The sequence below is a fragment of the Daucus carota genome, chromosome 6, assembly GCF_001625215.2.
Source record: "Daucus carota subsp. sativus chromosome 6, DH1 v3.0, whole genome shotgun sequence".
NCBI lineage: Eukaryota > Viridiplantae > Streptophyta > Magnoliopsida > Apiales > Apiaceae > Daucus > Daucus carota.
Genome location: NC_030386.2, coordinates 24493925 through 24514488, shown reverse-complemented (window position 1 = coordinate 24514488; position 20564 = coordinate 24493925). Strand labels below are relative to the sequence as shown.

The following is a 20564-nucleotide window of genomic DNA, read 5'->3' as shown; positions in this document are numbered from 1 at the left end:
ATTATTTAATTATGGGAAAGAGTAGCACACAAGTCTCTCTGCACCTATAAATACGCATATAGATCGTAGGGTTTTAGATCATCTAAATGCAACCTCCTCTCTCTCAATACCACAACCCCACCCCTCTCTCTTTCTGATGATAGTTCTCTTTCTCGATTTCTAACTTGGTGGTGCCGTTCTTCTGCAACGATAAGTGAAGGCTGTTTGTACAATATTATCAAAGGTAGTTATAGACCGTCATGTGAGAGTCGACGAATCCAAACACGGGAAAAGAATATAGTGTTGACACGATATTGATGGATGATATCAATAAATTAACTATTAATGATGTATGTTTGTTCGTTATTCTTTTATAATATTCGTTTTGTTCATCGGACATGTTTGTTGTTGCTAATTTTTGTATGATTTATTTTGTATACAGAATAAGATTATTCATGCAACGCTTCCACAATATCTGTTTGCTCGGTTCAAGTACTTTTTTTTTTTTTTTACAAATGCAAAAAGATTTTATTAACTTAAATATAATATCTTTTAAGTGAAGGTTGTTTATACAGTATAAAAAAAATAAAAGTTATTGCAACTTGCAAGCAAGAGTGGTTATAGACCGCGATCTCATGGATTGAAATTGATGTTTTTGCGGACAACCAATTCAAAAAAAAAAGGAGGAAGGAATCACTAATAAACCCATGAATGGATTAGAGTTTATACGTCCCGAGATGATTAATGATTTAATGTTCATACAACTATAACATAATGTTTATGCCTATTAAAATTAGAGATGGTTTCGGAGTTGAATCTCAATATCTTGTAGACTTTTACGCACCTATGTTAAATAGAACTAAAATTAAGACTTGTCGTGTTTTGAATCGTTAATTACATGTAGATTTTTATTTTCATTTTTTCACTCATTAATCATAGTCCAATTTTACAATTTTATATATTAATATTAGTATTGCATCGTGATGTTTATAATATTAAATTTATTTATTTTCTAAATATAATTTTGAATTATTAATATAATTTTTATAAACTGCCGCAAAATTATTTTATTTTATAAATATTAATATTAAATCATTATTATAATTTTTATAACCCGCCGCAACGCGAAGCGAGGGGCGTGTAGGTGGCGCCTCTCACATCGCTCCGTTCTATTTTTCTAATTTTCTGAAATTTTTGGATGAAAAATATTAAAAATTAGAACTACCTTTTTTAGTTTCGGGTATATTAGAAGCAAGTTTCAGAATCTGATTTTGTTTCAAATTATTTATGGAATATAGTAGCTTGAAAGTTTTAATCTGATTTTGTTTCAGATTATTTAATTATGATAAAGAGTAGCACACAAGTCTCTCTGCATCTATAAATACCCCTGTAGATGGTAGGGTTTTGGATCATCTAAAACACAATCTCTTCTCTCTCAATACCACAACACTATCTCTCTGGTGATAGTCCTCTTACTCGATTTCTAACTCGGAGGTACCGTTCTTCTGCAACGACAAGTGAAGGCTATTTATACAGTATTAAAAAAATAAAATTGTTGCAAGCAAAGGTAGTTATAGACCGCTATATTGGAGTCGACAAATCCAAATACGGGAAAAGAATATAGTTTTGACATGATATTGATGGTTGATATCAATAAATTAACTATTAGTGATGTATGTTTGTTGGTTATTCTTTTATAATTTTTGTTTTGTTCATCGGACATGTTTGTTATTGTTAATTTTTATATGATATACTTTGTATACATGAAAAAATTATTCATGCATTATCTGTTTGCACCGTTCAAGCAACTTTTAAGCAAAGGTTGCTTATACAGTATTAAAAAAATAAAGATTGTTACAAGCAATTTAAGTTAGATGTTTTTGTGCACAATCAATTCAAAAAAATTGGAGAAAGGTAACATTGTAAGAATATGATTACTTTTCAAAAAAAAAAAACAAATAAAATTAAGATTCGTCATACTTTAAATTGTTAATTACGTGTATAAATTTATTTTCATTTTTCCACCATGAATTATAGTCCAATTTTGCAATTTTATATATTAGTATTGGTATTACATCAAAATTTTTATAATATACATTTATTTTATCCTACAAATATTAATTTTGAAACATTAATATATTTTTTATAGACAGCCATAAAATTATTTTATTTTACAAATATTAATACTGAATTATTAATATAATTTTTATAGGCCGTCGCAACGCGCGGGTTCTCAACTAATTATCACTAATTAATCACCGGCACTTATACATATTATGAAATTTAAAAATTAGATATTATAATATATCCGATCATAGCCGCTGCATCTCTTCTGGTGTTCTTGTTATAGTAAGAGCTGATGCAATTGAATCAGCTCGGTTTAAGCTCTTTGGAGATTAAAATCATTTTCTTTATGCAATTGAATAAATCGAATTTTTAGAAAATTAAAAATTAACTGAACCGAATCAAATTCCCGCAGTTCGATTTGATTTTCGGTTCTGGTTCCGTTTTGCTCACCCCTAATTATTTACACTATAAATTTATAGTTTTATTTAGAATATTTTCATATTATAATATCTCTAAAATATGAACTAAAATTTCATGTTACATAATTTTTCTTATAATCTTTTATCGAATTTCAAGAAATTTACTTTTAATGCTAATATTATTTATATTAATACAGTCATGGAAAAGAATTAAACTATTATAGTGATGCTAATTTGAATATCAAAACCAGAATTTAAAAAAAAAAATGCATTTTTAATAAAATGTTACGACAATAAATATATTAAATTATTATATTTATTATCTTAGTGTCCCTTTTATTTAATTAAAAAATAAATTTAAGGATATAAATACACATTATATAAAAATTTGTAAATTGCTTAAAAGCCACCGTTCATTGTACATGCACTTACGGCCGTTCACGAATATGACCGACCTGAGAAAAACCCAAATTATGACGAGACCCACATATGTTATTGAGAAATAAAGACAGAACTGCTTTATTGGGACCGTTTTAGCAAAGTCGTTCAAGGAACTCTTCTAATTTGTGTATATATGCAAAAACGTGATTTTACTAACCAACATATTACTCGAATTTTCCCACCATGGAAACTCCAAACAAAACAGAGCCAGAGCTCTCGTTCTCAATTCCAGTGGATTCTGATCATAAAGCCACTAAGCTAAAATTACTCTCTGTATCATCGCCTCACATGAGAGCCTTCCATCTTGCATGGCTCTCTCTGTTCGCTTGCTTCTTCTCAACTTTCTCCATTCCACCTCTCCTCCCGATAATCCGCGAAGAACTCAACCTCACACAAGCTGATATCGGCCATGCTGGCATCGCGTCCTTTGTGGGCTCCATCTTCTCGCGCCTCGCTATGGGCCCTGTCTGCGACTCCTTCGGGCCTCGTATCGCCTCTGCCACGGTCTCTCTTGTGACTGCACCAGCTGTGTTAGCCGTCTGCTTTGTCTCCTCGCCTCTGTCATTGATTGTTCTTCGCTTTCTTATCGGCTTTTCGTTGGCCAATTTTGTGTCCAGCCAGTTCTGGATGAGCTCCATGTTCTCAGGATATACTGTGGGAGTTGCTAATGGACTTGTGGCTGGATGGGCCAACGTTGGTTCTGGCCTTACACAACTCATTATGCCATTAATTGTCTCGTTAATCGCGTACTTAAATGTTTCCTCTTTTCCTGCTTGGCGCGTTGCGTTTATTTTACCTGCAACGCTCCAAGCAGTGACAGCTATTATGGTCCTGACGCTGGGTCAGGACCTACCAGACGGGAACTATAAACAATATAGTTCCCGTAGAACGAACAAAAACAAAGAGACCGTGATCAAGGGACTTATTCACGGGCTCCTAAACTACAGAGGATGGATTCTCGCCTTAATCTATGGCCTTTGTTTCGGAGTGGAGATGACTATAGATAATATCATTGCAGAATACTTTTACGACAGGTTTAGCTTGGATCTTGAAACTGCAGGGGCTATAGCAGCTAGCTTCGGGCTGGCCAATATTGTGTCAAGGCCGGCTGGTGGGTTGCTTTCGGATTTGATGGGGAAGATGTTTGGAATGAGAGGGAGGCTCTGGAGTTTGTGGTTGGTGCAAATGGTGGCTGGTTTGTTATGCGTGGCGCTTGGAAGAGCGAACTCACTGTGGGGTTCTATACTCGCTATGGTTGGCTTTTCTTTGTTTGTGCAGGCTGCATCTGGTCTTACGTTTGGTGTGGTCCCTTTTGTTTCCAACAGGTTTGTTAAAATCAACTGCTTTCCATCTATACTATGGTAAACATTGCGTATAAACTATCAAGTAGTATATGAGGTGTAGATAACATGATATGCATTATCTACATGATCTCACCCAATAGTTCACTCCAGTGTCCCTAAAATCTGGATATACATAGATCACAAAAGCAAACAAGTCACTCAATCATTTTTTCTTCTAACCGAAAGATGGGAGGGGGTGGAGTCAATTTTCACGAATTTTGTAAAAATGAAACACCTCATAATCCAAGGCTACCTTGGTTCACGTGGTTTGCAGGCTATTACGTGAGCTCGTGGTTTGCCCAGTGCGCACCCAAAAGGATAGCGGCTGCGGGTTCCTACGTTAAAAAAAAAAAATACAGAAAAAGAATAATGGACAAGGGTATAATTCTAATTAAAATTCGTAATTGCAGCAAGCTTATAATCAGTATAAATTCTTATAAAATAAACTGGTCGGATTGTACAGGACAAACATACACAGGTGGGGAGATATCTTCAACTTTTAAATAAGGGTTTATTTGTTCAAGTGAACTTACATAAAGGACTAAAGTGTTAATAACCTATGTTTGATCTGAACATGCAAGTTTTGATTCTAAACTGAGTTTCTCAAATGCAGGTCATTGGGAGTTATATCAGGGATGACAGGGAGTGGTGGAACAGTTGGGGCAGTGGTGACTCAGCTATTACTGTTTTCAGGCTCAAACAAATTTCCAACACAAACAGGCATCTTTCTAATGGGACTTCTCATGATCTTATCTACACTACCGCTTACATTGATCTACTTTCCACAATGGGGTGGGATGTTCTGCGGGCCTTCAATCTCTTCAGATCACTACTACCTGATTGCCTAAAGATCCTCATATTAATGCAGCATGAATTTAGGAAGGATAGAGCTTAAAAAATTTCAATTAAATTGTCGTTGTATTATTAACACAAAGTATGGTATACCAATTAAGCACTCTTCTTGTTACATTGATGTTTTGATAATACCTGGTAACCTAACATCCTATTAGAATTCCTTTCACCTCAAGTAATAGAGAAAGAAATGATCCCTTGATTGGAATAAAAAGACTAAACATCTGATTACAAACTTATTGTCCATAATTGTTTAATGCTTGCAAGTTTTAATCTCTCTCATTGATGTTTAGACATATGTGAGCATCTATGATATATTTCAGAATTCTAAGCTTCAAAATAAGTGATCACCAAATATCTCCTATAGATTGCAACAAGCCAATGACAGAGAGCCTCTCCTGTCAAAATAGCCACAAACTTCTCCACTTGACTTGAAAATGAAAAGAGGAGCTCTTGCCAGCATACATACAAATAATAGCCACATAATTTTTATTGGAATTTAAGCATACTAGGAGGTTGGTCAAGGGAAATAGAGTAAATTGTAAAATCCATAAGTTATGGTCATAGCAAATGGGGTTATGAACAGAATAAAACTAATTTCATTCAACCCTCGCATAATTCTATTCCTCCACTAGACAAATCAAAACTTCTGCAACTTATCAAATTAAACGCCAATATTTCTGCAACATGGACAGCTTTCTGGCCATATACTCTCAACTGTAGGAAATCTAAGAACATTTGTTGGTGGGGCCACAAAATAAAATATGTTTGTACGAGGATTGTCTTTTCATTGTCTGTGTAACCAGCTTCTGGTCTTCCTTAGGCCTGGTATGGTCACATTGTTTTTAAAGTTAGGTGAGAGCTCTGGATTTTTGCTTAAACTGTGGCCTTCAGAGTTTAGAGAGGATTTAACATAACTTTTTCAAAACTAAAGTCTCAAATATGAGTTTGTGAAACACATGTTTATTGGAGTTATATCAGGGATGACGAAGATTGATGGGCCAATAGGCAATAGGGACGGCAATGACTCAATTATTACAGTTTACAGGGACCGTAAGTTATATGACTAAATATTACCTCGGTACCTCCTGCTTGTCTACAATCCTAGTATAGAAGAAACATAAGCATTATGGAAATCCATATAATTTTGGAAGTTGGACTTCGTTTTGGAACTTACTACTAATTTGTCTTCAATGTTTACCTAGCATGAAATCACTTAAACAGATAAGAACCAAAACTGACAGAATGATCAAAATTCATATATACATATGTTGGTTTTTAGTCTATTACTGACCTAGCTTAGATCATCTACATATCTGTTAGAAATTTGTTTTTTCAATAGCTATGTATCGATAAAAAATTAAATGAAAATCAATGTGAAATGGCAATCTTAAACTCTCGAGAAACAGTACATACCTGGCAACACTCACTTGATGATGTACAAAGAAGTTTGTGTAGAACTAACACATGGGCTAAAGAAACCAGAGTGTTTGCCCTAGTCCAGCAAAGGTAATTTAACAGAAGTAATACATCTGACACTCAGACCTTTGTTGCAGCAGAACAAAACTTGAGAAGGCAGTGGCTCGATCATCAAACTACTGAAGATATGTCAGATATAAATTCTTATATGAACACGGTCACTGCAGTGATATCTTGACTACCAATTAGCTGTACAGTTAAATTCATTTTCTTATAGGATGTTTTAAGCTTTGTTTCTGAGTACAGATAATGCCTCCAAACATGGTGCCATTTGAATAACCCACCAATTACCCAGAATTCCAATTAAAGTGAATTTCTGGTCATGCAGTTCGATTTTGGCCACAAACAATAACTTATAGTCTTGAACTTTAACTTGCTTTGCATATAATGGCTGCAAATTAAAGATGTGAAATAAATTGCATTAGCAAGCATAATAAGAAGTTTACACCTAATTGATAGCTAAAACTAATTCTAATTCTCTTTGAAGTTAGCTCAACAAACAACTGTTCGCCACACGATCATGTGATACAAAAATAATTAAAGTTTAGGGTAACTTTTTCTGATAACAAAACAGTGATAATTTGGAAGACTTGATTGTGTATCAGTAATTAAAAAGAATAGATAGAGATATTAGTAAGTTTAAAGTCACTAACCTTAATTTTGTACCGAAGGGGATTTTGCTGCATATACTGTTGTCGACACTGAAAGATGAAGATAATAATTTTTCAAACACTGACAACAAAATATGTACCACAAATGGAGAGATAAGCTCCAAAGTCTACAAGTGTTTAATAGTAACCCGGATACTGATGCACATACTTACCCCAATAGTCTCCAGATATTCTAGTACCCGAAATTTACATGCCTATATTTTTAGAAAAATATCTTGGCCGAATATTTAGGGTTAATACTTAATACTACTGAATCTTCCGGAGGCAATTAAGATATATGTCACACAATCCGGATCATCTATGTTACTAAGATTTTGCACAGGAACAGACATGATTGGCAAATGTCAGGTAGTATAACTGAGGTTGCAAATTTGTAACTATAAAGTATTTCATTCTTAGTCTGAGTCTGCACTGATTAGATATATTTGCTATTATTTTCCTTATTGTGCTCCTGCTATAAGCTAAACCTATGATTAAAAGAGTACACATAGAGCGCTCTGCTGATAATGTCGACAACTGTTAATTTCAAATGTTCATATGCAAGTGCATGCGGCAATGCTAAGACATTTTGAGATGTTTAATATTGAAATCAGAATTGTGAAATGTCGAAACAAGTGCAGTGTTGCTTCCTGACCTGGTCAATGATAAAATATACTGAAGAAGGGCTAGGTTTTGAGCTAAGAAGAACAACAGTGAGTTTAGCAGCAAGCTTGACGGGGTGATCCATATTTGTCAATACAGATGCAATAGCGAAGAGGGCCAGCATAAACTTTTTTACAAATGCCAGGAAAGATAGTTTATCTTCCTTGAACTTGGAATTACCAGAAAAACTAGGATGATTATCCAGCAAACTCTGAAACCCTGCACTATAAAATTTGGGGTTATTAGGCATTTCTGGTTCACATAATTAATAAATATAACCAGAAATAAAGCTAAGCTATTTGTTAATATCTGTATGTAATGAGGATGCAAACAGAACAAACTAATGTTTAGGCCTACCCTCCAGAGAATATGAGATGCGTGGAAAAATGCTAACCAATCCAAGTACAACTGAACCACCAATGATGTTCCACTTACTAATTTTACCTGAGAGAATGCAAACCATGCAACAACTTTGTTGAAAAGAGAGCAAACGGTAATGATGTTCCACTTACTAATTAAGTAGCATTGTATATTGTAGCAATCACATGTTTCGCAGTTTACAGGTAATGATAGTTTTTGAAAGAACACGAACCTGAAATGCGGATAGAATTGGGTATTTGAAGAATTCTCTGAAAGTATAGTTTAAAACTGGAGGTTGAAGGAGCTGCCATCTGAATTGCAGGTGAATGGATTCTGTTCATCCAAACCTTAATGTGACCGAAATTCCGAAACACTGCGCTAAATAGTAAACAATTAAGTCTGTGATTCCAGTGACAAACCCTCCTCCCAATATTTTGGGAGAATTGGTCACATAACATAGTATCAAAATGCAGGTCTAGTGGGAATGTTAGAATATAATAGGTTCATGTTAAGCCCTCCTCCCAATACCCCGAGGTTTTGAGAGAATTGGTCACTTAACATCTAGCTCGTATTAAAAGAAACACATAAAAAACAACCAACAACCATGCACACACCGCAGATTCAATACATGCATTTCTGCTTTAAATTATGTAGTAGCAGTATTCATAAGAATTAAGAATGAAAACATACGTGGGAATGCAGGGCATGAGACTCTAGAAATGAATAAAAGCCTGAAACTCATAGGCTGAAAATATGTGCTGATTTGTGCCATTTCTGAGTATGTTGTGTATGGAGTGAGTGGAAAGGTAAAACCCTTTCTCTAAAACCCTTTTCACTGTTTTGCCCTGTTATTAGGCGACCTAGTCCGGATTGAATCCTTATGTATTTTACAGAAATAAAAATACAATTATGGTAATTTGTAAAGCAAGGCATAAATCAGCATTAAAGGGGGGCACAATCAGTTAAAATGTTACTTGCTCCGCACGTACAAGTGATTCAGATAATCTCACCTTAAAAATTTCAGGATGGGACCTACGGCAACGGCAGTCGAATGGAAAGCCCCTTCAGAGTTTAGAACAATTCAACAACTTATGTCGGAGTTTTTCGAGTAATGCTACATAATTGTGTATAAAAAATTTGTACATAATGATGTGGCAAGTGATGTGGTGGGTTTTAATTGGGGTAGTTGGTGTAAATGCAGGGGGCCATTCAATTAAAATCTGCCACATGTCATTATGTACATGTTTTTGAACACAATTATGTGCACCAAGCATTTTCGGAATTTTTCTTGTTTCTTATATTCTCTTAATTTTATTTTAAAAAATATGCTTAAAATTTCGAATAAACAATAAATAAAAGTAGATGAATATAGGCACCTTCGCATTTTCAATCTTGGAATTTATAACATAAAAGGCTAATAAAAGAAAATCTTTATATTTATATAAAGAAGGATCCTGGGGTGCTGACCTGGCAGGCTCTGCGATTAGCTTTCGATTTATTAACCGACCGTGCAAGATTAACACATGCCAACCTCTTGATAATGAATCGTGTACTTCTGGATGTGATGTCCATCAAATTAAGATTTTTTTTAAATGATTAATTTCAGATTTTGAAATTCATAAGTGTATTTCACATTTTCAATGTCCGTAAACGATATAGAATAAAAATATGTAGATTTAAACACAAATACAACATGATATATAATAAAATAACACCAAAACAGATACATAACGTATGAAAATGGTACAAATTTGAAATTATGCCAAGTGCTATATTCGTTATAAATTACTTTTGTTAATTCAAAATGTGTTCTAAAAATAATATACATTATGTTTAACTATTGTAAATAAATCTATATATTTATTTATATTATATACTCAAACCATAAACTCGTATGATTGTAGGTATATGTTTTTTTTAGTTGACTTATTGCACTTTAAAATGTGCGTAAAAAATCAAGTATCATAAAAAAAAAAAAATATGTGTCTGTTTGGGGTCAAGAAGCCGTCGCTTCTTTTAAGTAGAAGCTTAAAACAGAAGACCAAATTAAGTGAACTTCAGAAGTGGTAAAAGAGACGTAAGGAGTGCATACTTTTTTTTTTCCTCTTATGAGCTTCTCACCTTATTCGTCTATTTATCATCTCTTTCTTCTTTATATGTTTTTTCCTTTCAGTTGGTATTCCCTGTGCTCTAGCACATTGTCAATTTGATTTCTTTATCATCTCTTTCTTCTTTATATGTAATAAAATGTCTTAACGTATTTATTTTCTAAAAACTCATTTTCACCGTAACAATGTTATTTGAAATTTCATTTTTCGGTTGTTTTATTTCACAAATATGTAATATTAATATTGACTTTTTTAATAAAAATTTGCAGTAAAAGATATTTATGAGTATGCTGTTATGAATAGGACCTATACAAAAAATATTTGAAAATATAAAAAAATGAATAAAATGATGAAACACGTTAATATTTAGTTAATAATTTGAAAAATTATAGATAAAAATAAAGGTTGTGAACTTATGATCGGATTTTGTAATGTAATTTTTTTAATGTTCAAAAAATATCTAATCTCAAAGAAAAAAAAAGTATAAAAATAGGGTGACAGCGGAAGGCTCTTTCATTATAGTTTAGCACTCGGATATTAGAATTCGTATGAGTTCTACTTTTCGTCCAAAAACTAAAAAATACTTATAAGTTTAAGTAGCCAAACACTTAACAGCTTAAATTTTTTACTTCTGCTTCTCACTTCTACTCATTTTTTTTATTTTAAGTAAGAAGCCACTTATTTTAAGATTAGCCGAACGGCCCCTATATATTAATATGAAATTTTACATGTGAATTCATGAAGATCATAGTATCACATAAAAAATTGTCAGTCGGTTAAAAAAATAAAATTTTAATCATAGACGTGAAAAACAATTCAACTTCTTATCGAAAATCCGAGATCGAAGCTTTCCCGAAGCGAGAGGCTGGCCAGTGGCCACCAGCCCACCATATAAAGAGAGGTTTGTGTTCTGATGCAATTATTTTTGACTCCTTTGTGGAACGCAAGTTGGCACAACCCTTTGTGTTTTCTACTTCAGATACAAGTAGTATTATTTCTACTGCCGATTGTGTTTTTTTAGGTATTTAACGATGTCCAGGTGGCTAGTTTAATGTCTAAAGCACCGCAACAATTGTATTATAAGCAAGTCGGATCTGGAATTTCATTGACCGTAGCACAGCTAAATTCGCAAGTACTAAATATTTTTTCATATAAAAAGTGAAGCTTTGAAATTAGAAGCACACGAATTTTTTCATCCGTTTGTACCTTCAAACTTAAGGATTGTACTAGACTAAACTTAGAATCACAGTTTAATTATTACTAAAACTTAATCAATGATACCAGGTTAAGCTAAGAATTTAATGATGTGTAACGAAACCAAAAGTTAGGAACATGCCGGAAATAATCTGAAAGATGAGCGAATTCAGTTCATTTCACAATCCAAAGTTCCAAAATAAAACTATAAACTGTCAATGAAATTAATTACTCCCTCCTTCCCATTTTAATTGTCCACTTTGCAAAGAAAAAATTTCCCATATTATTTGTCCTACTTCTTTGTCTACAAAACATCTGAGCTTCATATTTTTGTGCTAGATAATTTACTTATTTATTTTTATCCTGATCAATATTGAATTTAAGTGATTTTAAGTTTAATCCAAACGAAATAAATGAACTTCTATCGGGAAAAACGAAGGGCAACGTGAGATGCGCAGAATAAAACGTTAGTCCTGCTACACAGGCAATCTCACATACAGCGAAAAAGACAAAACACCCACTCCAGCGGAGCTCAAGCCTAGCTCCCTTTTCAAGTCAAGTCTCTACTCACTCTCCTCCCCCTTTCTTCTCTCTATACGTATACGTATACATAAAACGTATGTATTAATTTTCATTCACGAGTCTCTTGTCACAATTCTGAAGATCTGAAGTAGCTAACTCATCTACATCACCAAATTGTAGCATAATCTGTGTTTATACTTTATATATCACTATATACAAACTGTATATTATGTAGATCACAAGTTAGTTAAGAAATGAGAAGTGAACAAATGAAGCGAAGGTCATCGAGCTTCTCCCACAAATCTCAGCAATATAGATGGAGGCGAAACTTGTTTGCTTTGCTTCTCTTTGGCTTATGTTGTTTTTTCACTTTATTAATATTCGAAGCTCAATATACTCGGATCAAATTGTTTGCTTCTCTTTATCGTCATAATTCTCCTCCGCTGCCTCAATTCCCTAAGATTGCCTTCTTGTTTATCGCGCGTAATCGCCTCCCTCTCGACATTGTTTGGGATGCTTTTTTTCAGGTAGTTTTCGAAGCACAGTTCAATTAAGTGTTTCTGAATTATGTGTTTTGTTATTTTGGTGTGTGTTAATAGATATCGATAATGTGGATTACTTGTGACGTGCTATATTAGGCTAGCTGCTGAATAATTGCTTAATTGCTGTATGATTGTAAGATCTAGTGATGTTTGAATGTGTTTGATTGGATGATGGCACACTCGATAAGTGATTCGTTATAGTAATTATATGAGATATTAGATATATGTGTGATTAATGACTTTGATTAAAGACAGTATGAATAATAGCAAGATATGAACAATAAAGAGAATGAGAGAAGGAGACTTCCTTCATTATTGATTGAACAACAGTTGTTTATAGTAATAGCTGTAAATGCACTTCCGGAGACATTTGTGGAAATTATTTAAAGTTTCTGCAGAACAAATGGGTTAGTATATTAGGAATGAGAGGCTATCAGCTATCCATTATTAACTACATTTTGTCTTTCATGCGTTATTTTTAGTGATGAAGGAGAGACGTATCACATTTTTTGAATTTTTAGTAATATTTGATGCAACTGCGTCCTTATTCGTTTATATAGGGAGCACAACCTCGCTCAATCAGTGTTTATGGTCTCCTGTTTCGTAATTTTATGGTCCTAATTGTCTAGTCATGAGTAAGTGGTGGTCTTGCCTGAATGGCATATGTATTATGTACTATACTCCCTTCATTTCTAAATAGAGACTTATTGAAACATATTTCTTTATACCTTTAATAAGAATACTTACTTTTGCTTTGTAGGTATAGGTATTACTGTCTTATTACACTTCACCAAATGTCTTTCTTTTTCAGTAACAAGTTTTAATTTAATATATTAAGATATTCATTTCATATTTAGAATAATTAATAGAAGAGTGTTTCATACTCTCATTATATGTTTTTTGGTTATCTCTTTGAAGGTCAAAATTTATTTAATAAACTTTGTTCCTTTGTAATACTGACAATTTTATGAATCTCTTGCATCTTCAGGGCGACGAGGATAACAAGTTTTCAATTTTTGTTCACTCTAGGCCTGGATTCCTATTTAACAAGGCAACAACAAAATCTGTATATTTCTTGAATCGCCAACTTAATGATAGCATTCAGGTTTGTCAGCAGTAACCTGCTTCCTCCTCCCTACTATAAAATATGTAATATTTTTTATAAGTAAGATCCACTTTAATGGTTAATAATTAGTGAGTATGCTAAATTGCTGATAATTGGAATTGACACGAGCATTTTCCGTAATATGATTTTCTTTAAAGAAATATGGAAGACTCGTCTGACAGTAACTTACATATTCTTACAGATATTAAGCAATTAAAATTTTTAATTGTGGGACGACAAAAGAGCAAATCAGACCAATCTTAATGCTGCAGTTCTCTAGAATCAAGTTAGGGTAAAGGTGCTTGAAATCTAGAAACAAACACTATGCCATTTACGGTAACCGAAGATTGTGATTCCCTACCTATTGCAAAAGCATATGAGTTTTGCCATTTTGGAGAGCTTCATTATACTCCAGTTTGGGAGTGAAGTAACTTCTTCTCATGCTTGTTTGTTAAACCATGTAAAATAGAAACTCTCATTTCATGTTGTCATGACAATTGTTCCTATTAAAATGAAGCATGCGAAATTTTTTAAGCATCTTTCTTGAACATCCCAAGCTGCTAGAAGGATCCACTGAGAGATACATATATGTGTCTACTGACAGTCACTTCCACATTAGTGGCCCTAGATCGCATGGACATAGTTCTAGGAAATGAGTTGATGCTTTTGATGTTGTCACTAGTTTCTTTGTTCAGGATATATTGTTTTCTCTTAAATACGTGGGATCCAAATTGAAGGATTTTTTTAGACTATTTATCAACTTCTAGACAAGTTGGATTAGCACTCATCCTTTAAGATTCAAACAAAAAATGCCTTGTTCTTTCATCATTCTTTTCATTTTTTCAACTCATACACTCATACATATTTCCGTTTATCCCAATCACCAAGACCCTGTGTCTAAAATTTCTGTTCTTCATGACTGATGCCCATATAGCCGTATCATGTACACCTCATCATGGAAATAGTTCATCCAACAGTTTTCATTGTCTGAAACTGTAAGATAAACATGTTTTTGCTTTTATAGTTCTATGTTTAATATGTGAAAAGTTCTTTATGGTGTTCATTCATTTGCTTACCTATACATACCCAAGATATTTAGCAAATTTGTCTTCTTACCAGGTAGATTGGGGAGGATCAAGCATGATTGAAGCAGAGCGTATTTTACTTCGACATGCACTCGAAGATCCTAGTAATGAACGTTTTTTGTTCCTTTCGGACAGGTGAAAATCTTAAACCTCTTTAACATTCCTACTTCCTGAACTGTTGAAAGTATTTCAGACATAAGCCAACTGCTTAAATATTTTTCAGCTGCTTGCCGTTGTACAACTTCAGCTACACATACGACTACATCATGTCAACTTCAACTAGTTTTGTGGACAGGTATGTGGAATCCTCTATATACATATACTTGTTTGGACATATATAATTATATATAGTGAAAACTAAGCAATAATTAAATGGTTTTTCCGTGCCTAGTAAATTTCACTTTACTTGCAAATGAGCTAAGTTCATATATATATTTGTGTTCTTCCTAAAATCTTTTTCTGTTATACCACACTTTTAAGTCATTATGTAACAAGTTTATTACCCAAGTCTTACGCAGATGAGTTTACCGTATATATATATATATATATATATATATATATATATATATATATATATATATATATATAAATTTATTATCTTGAATGTCATGAAATCAGCTTTTCTGATACAAAAGAAGGTCGCTACAATCCGAAGATGCATCCTGTGATTCCTGTTCATAACTGGAGGAAAGGATCTCAGGTAAAGATTGATAAGTATCTTGTTGAGTACTGATTCCCAAAAATTGTGAAAAGGAAAAAAGAAAATATATAAACAGAATACTACTTGGTTGATGCTATTGTTGCTATAGCTAATAGTTTTCCCATGCTCTCTGTTGCATTGCATTTTTGCAGTGGGCTGTGCTAACCAGAAAGCATGCCCATATTGTGGTTAGAGATGACTCTGTCTTTCCCATGTTTCAGTTGCATTGCAAGGCAAGTTTTCCGTATCTCAGTGTACATTTAAGTACTAATTTACGCTCCATAACTGTGCTACTAATGGGAAAAGAAGTAAGCCTTGGTGTTGTTTGGATCATTGGATTCCAACCCGGTTAATAGGCTTGAGATTCTAATATTTTTATACTAAATTCTCATCTCCATTCCCATTAACCGGGCGGGAAACCCATGATTAAAAGGGCCTTATAATAATCAGGACGTTAAGGAAAATCTAAAAAGCATATTTCCATATTGAAAGTCCTGCTCGAAGTTCGTATTTCATCTGGGACACAACCTTATCATCTTGTTACTCACTGTTTGATGATGATCATCTTGATACTCACTGTCTAATGTATGATTATATAGATATTCATTTTGCGTGGGTTCCTGCACAACCTTGAGTGCTTATGATTCGCTTCAAAATTTATGAAGGAAACTTTTTTGTTTTTGAAATATCTGTATTTACTAATCTTTTTGTGGCATCTCTGTTAAATCTCAAAATCAGAATGCTTGCATAGTAAAGTAATAAACTAGTTTAATATCTTTTGGGGGAAGGAAGATGATTACTAATGAAAACAAGCTATAGGGATCTTGATTTTCACATTGCATAATGTATCTTATTTAATACTGATGTCCTGAACTTCTTTTTAAGAATCGATTATTGTCAATCATATACCTGATTACCTGCTACCCCTTTCTTACATTTATGCAGAGAAAATCATTGCCTGAGTTTTGGCGGGATCATCCTCTTGTGAGTTGCTCTTATTCTATTTATGGAATACCAATTCTGCCCCATTAATATTGGCCTACTTTATACATATTATTCATATCATGCGATTATATAACTTTCAAACAAAATAATATTCTAAGATTCAGTTATCATGCGTATAAATATTCAGAAGGATGATTTTTATTCTGAAGTCGATGTCTGGTCAATTTGATCAATATTTAAAACTAGGGTAATTATGGTCAGTTGATCAAAATATTAAAACGAGGACAATGATAATTGGGATGTATGGAGTACTTATGTTCATCTGAAATGGACTAGAATGATGGTATCACTCTTTGTTACACTTATCAATTAATTACAGACAAATAGTGATAGAACAAGAAAGTTGATACTTGATATAGATGTGCTCAACTTTGTGTTGACTTCTAAAGTATCTGTTCTTTGCAGCCAGCTGAAGGATGGAAGGAGCATAACTGTATACCAGATGAACATTATGTCCAGACCTTATTAGCTGTAAGATTATTTTTCACTAATGAGTTGGAAAACCTTTTTTCTAAATCTCGGTCATTAAACATCTTTTACTTTTTTACTTTTACTCTATCAGATGCAACCAAACTAAGTACATGATGGGTCTGAGCTTTTTACCAAACACTAATTGCAAGGATAAAGTTGACTAGGTGATAGATGTAGAAGAACAAATGGAATATATTAAGACTCTGAACAGTGAATAGTCCTGTCATGTGTATCCTAATTTGATATACTTAAGTAGACCATAAATATGAAACGACACAAACAGAGTGAGAAGAATGCTAGTCATATCACCAGCGTAAATATATCTGATAAACCACGGGCTACCTATTGACCCTTTGAAACAGACTCAATTGGATACATCTGTTCTGATTCCATTTGGATGTAGGACTGAATCATGGCTTGTTTATATTCTTGGGTATCCATCTTGAGGTGGGAAATCTTTTACGGGTTAAATGGCGTTTTGGTCACTCAACTGATCGGAAACTTGCAATTGGGTCATCCAACTCAAAAAGCTGTCAGTCACATCATTATACTCTCAAAAATTTTAATTCAGGTCACTGGCCGTTACACTCCGTTAAAAATTTGAAGGAAAGCTGACTAAGCGTCGTGACTTGGCTTGAATAAATCCACCGTGGTATGTACAGTCAGCTGAAGTGGCATTTTGGTCAATCAACTGACTACAAACTTGAAATCGGGTCATTAAACTCAAAAAAACTTTCATTTAGGTCACTTATTATAATATTCGTTAAAAATTGAAAAAAAAAGAATTAAAAGCTATCATGCGACACCTTTTTTCCTCTCTTAAAAGTTTCGAAACTTATTAACAAATGAAACAAATACACACACATAAAATCAATAGTTTCACAAAAAAACTTAATCTTTGTTTATCTCTTATCGTTTTATATATCTTAAGACCATTTTGGAAAAACTTCATACTTATAAATCTATTGCCATTTTTATAATATCTTTTGGTCATTGTGGAAAAGTCCATCAAAAATTTAATGAGTTTTTCCAAAATGGCCTCAAGAATCAAGATATATATACAACGATAAGAGATAAACAAAGATTAAGTTTTTGTTGGTGAAGCTATTAATTTTATGTGTGTGTATTTGTTTCATTTGTTAATAAGTTTCGAAATTTTCAAGAGAGAAAAAAAGGTGCTGCATCATAGCTTTTAATTCATTTTTTTTTTTTCAATTTTTAACGGATATTATGATAAGTGACCTAAATGAAAGATTTTTGAGTTTAATGACCCGATTGCAAGTTTTTAGTCAGTTGAGTGACCAAAATGCTACTTCAGCTGAAAGTACATGTCACGGTGGATTTATTTAAGCCAAGTCACGACGCAGAGTCAGCTTTCCGTCAAATTTTTAACGGAGTGTCACGGCTAGTGACCTGAATGAAAATTTTTAAGAGTACAATGATGTGACAACTTTTTGAGTTGGATGACCCAATTGCAAGTTTCCGATCAGTTGAGTGACCAAAACAACATTTAACCCAATCTTTTACTATCATCTGGAATTAGAGTCAAATTATCTCTGCTGAAGTGCATCTTTTCTTTTCTTATTAATTCTGCAGCAGTTCATCTTTGATTTTTAATTGCACTGCAGCAGTGCTTAAATTATAACTGTTGTAAATTAGTTTTTAGTCAGTGGAGTTACTTCATTACAAAAGTTATTCACTATGATAAGCATTTATATAGTCCCAAAATAAGTCATGGATTTTTTCTGATATACAAACTTCCTGTGTAGATCTCTAATGTCAATATATATATTATTTTTAAGTTCTTAAATAAATCATCACATAAGAAATCATGAGTTTTAAGTCACGTGCCTTAGAAAGTTCAGGCAAATAGCAATATATCTCCATTAGAAGACCATCAATGCGGAATTCAATGATTCTGATCACTTTTGCGTACTTGTACCTTTTGTTTTCCAATTCAGCAAGAAGGCCTTGAAGGAGAAATTACAAGAAGGGGTGTGACTCATACTTCATGGGATGTAAAATCCTCCAAAGTTCGTGAACGGCAAGGATGGCATCCTGTGACATATAAGTTAGCTGATGCTACTCCCTCACTCATCCAATCTATAAAGGTATCTGCAGTTAATTAATCGATGAGCAGGTCATAATGCCCTGAAAACTGCAGCATTATTTCCGCTTCCTCCCCTGGCTGTATGATTAGTGTAGGCATTAGTAAAAAAATGTGCCAAATCGGTCAATGCAACCTCATGCTTTCTCTTATCTCAAGGGATTGATAGTCTTCTTCTTTTTTTCGCTAAATAGAATTGATAGGCTTTAATGCTTAACTGTTCAAAAACACTTCAGAATTCTACATGTTGTTTTCAATTACCTTGAGAGGCCGTTTGGAAACATGCATTTCATTTCAAATGATGGATTTCAATTGACAGGATTTGAGTTGTCATTTAAAATTCTCAGATTTATATTAATATTTAAATGTCTGGATTTCAAATGAAATCCAAATTCCTAAACAGGTTATTTGATCAAATCCAGAATTTCAAATGAAATCCAAGTTCCCAAACAGACCATGAGCTGATTTGATTTTCTAAGCTTATATGGGACCTGAAACTGTAAGATGTTGGGACATGCTACTACTCTGTTATCTCTTTACAGTACAGTATTCATTTTATTAAAAGGAATAGGATAGTAAATAGACATTAGTTGCCGATTTAAGCTGAGATCTTAAAAGTGACCGACCGCAGCATTTTGATTAACTGAAGTTGTTATTTTTCATGTATGCAGGATATAGATAATATCAATTATGAAACTGAATATAGAAAAGAGTGGTGCACTAGCAAAGGAAAACCAGCACCATGCTTTCTTTTCGCAAGGAAATTCACTCGGCCTGCAGCTCTGAGGCTTCTCAATATGGCAAGTTACACATAAATCTGAAGCATTTAAAACTTACACATGTGACAAATACTTTTTCTTATACCAGCTCAGTTATAGTAGTTCGCTTTATGATTCCTAGCTAAGTCTTGAAGTCTTTTGGATATTAATAAGCTCTTTATGTATAATTTTAACTCATCCGTTTTGGCTTGTTTGCACTTTGCAGTCTGTCTTGGGAGTCGTCAGTCAAGCAAGAAGTAAATCCTCAGAGAAATGAAGCATATATTAATAGTGAGTCAGTGCCATGTAGGTATGTAACTAGGCAACAAGCATAAAAAGTATTAGATAGATTTCTAATGTTAACAATAGAAAAGGAAAATTTGTATAAAGAAAGTAATGAATCGAATTATCCAGTGAAAGTGTCTCTTTTCCTTGCATGCAATGTACATGACCAATAATGATACATTTTTCTAATACTTGGAGTCATTCATCAGTAAATTTGATTGCATGCCTATTAGGCTCCCAATCGTATTATCACTTATCAGTAGTTGCATGAAAAGTACCACCATTTGTATCACTCTCTGCCAGGGTCGATTAATGCTGCTCCTTATTGGGAATTTGTAAGCAGCAGAGCTATCAGCATTTAGAAATGTTTATGTATGCCCTTGATAACTTGTGGTTAATAAGTAACCTAGGGCGGAGATTTGTTTTTGC

At 33.4% G+C, this 20564-nt stretch overlaps 2 protein-coding genes and 2 long non-coding RNA genes across 5 annotated transcripts; 2 read left to right on the top strand and 2 right to left on the bottom strand.

Moving 5' to 3' along the window:
* The first annotated feature begins 3007 nt into the window (after nt 1-3007).
* Nucleotides 3008-5216, top strand: LOC108225376 (high affinity nitrate transporter 2.7). Its single transcript, XM_017400221.2, has 2 exons — nt 3008-4231; nt 4863-5216. The coding sequence occupies exons 1-2, from the start codon at nt 3090-3092 to the stop codon at nt 5095-5097; spliced, it is 1377 nt and encodes a 458-aa protein (XP_017255710.1). The 5' UTR covers nt 3008-3089; the 3' UTR covers nt 5098-5216.
* Nucleotides 4214-7357, bottom strand: LOC135147375 (uncharacterized). Its single transcript, XR_010284952.1, has 3 exons — nt 7234-7357; nt 6518-6971; nt 4214-4584 (listed from the first exon to the last, which is right to left on the bottom strand). It is a non-coding gene; the product is annotated as an uncharacterized LOC135147375 (long non-coding RNA).
* Nucleotides 7358-8255: 898 nt separating this feature from the next.
* On the bottom strand, nt 8256-9083 carry LOC108227011 (uncharacterized). The gene is made up of 3 exons (XR_010284571.1): nt 8944-9083; nt 8486-8626; nt 8256-8337 (listed from the first exon to the last, which is right to left on the bottom strand). It is a non-coding gene; the product is annotated as an uncharacterized LOC108227011 (long non-coding RNA).
* Nucleotides 9084-11993: 2910 nt separating this feature from the next.
* On the top strand, nt 11994-20389 carry LOC108224597 (glycosyltransferase BC10). 2 transcript variants are annotated; one of them, XR_001807428.2, is made up of 11 exons: nt 11994-12604; nt 13608-13724; nt 14844-14944; nt 15033-15104; nt 15428-15509; nt 15662-15742; nt 16455-16493; nt 16920-16985; nt 18947-19096; nt 19496-19591; nt 19764-19795. XR_001807428.2 is itself a non-coding variant. In XM_017399268.2 (11 exons), the coding sequence occupies exons 1-11, from the start codon at nt 12332-12334 to the stop codon at nt 20125-20127; spliced, it is 1161 nt and encodes a 386-aa protein (XP_017254757.1). In that variant the 5' UTR covers nt 11996-12331; the 3' UTR covers nt 20128-20389. The 2 variants fall into 2 exon arrangements, 1 of the variants encoding a protein (XP_017254757.1); XM_017399268.2 differs by lacking the exon at nt 19496-19591 and adding an exon at nt 20077-20389 and having other exon boundaries at nt 11996-12604; nt 19764-19892.
* Nucleotides 20390-20564: the final 175 nt, after the last annotated feature.

Excerpts from the sequence above, each read along its gene's own strand:
- LOC108225376 (XM_017400221.2), top strand. The coding sequence starts at position 3,090 with ATGGAAACTCCAAACAAAACAGAGCCAGAGCTCTCGTTCTCAATTCCA. Across the intron at positions 4,232-4,862 it reads GTCCCTTTTGTTTCCAACAG|GTCATTGGGAGTTATATCAG; the intron begins GTTTGTTAAAAT and ends TCTCAAATGCAG.
- LOC108224597 (XM_017399268.2), top strand. The coding sequence starts at position 12,332 with ATGAGAAGTGAACAAATGAAGCGAAGGTCATCGAGCTTCTCCCACAAA. Across the intron at positions 15,743-16,454 it reads TGTTTCAGTTGCATTGCAAG|AGAAAATCATTGCCTGAGTT; the intron begins GCAAGTTTTCCG and ends ACATTTATGCAG. Across the intron at positions 19,893-20,076 it reads CTCTGAGGCTTCTCAATATG|TCTGTCTTGGGAGTCGTCAG; the intron begins GCAAGTTACACA and ends TGCACTTTGCAG.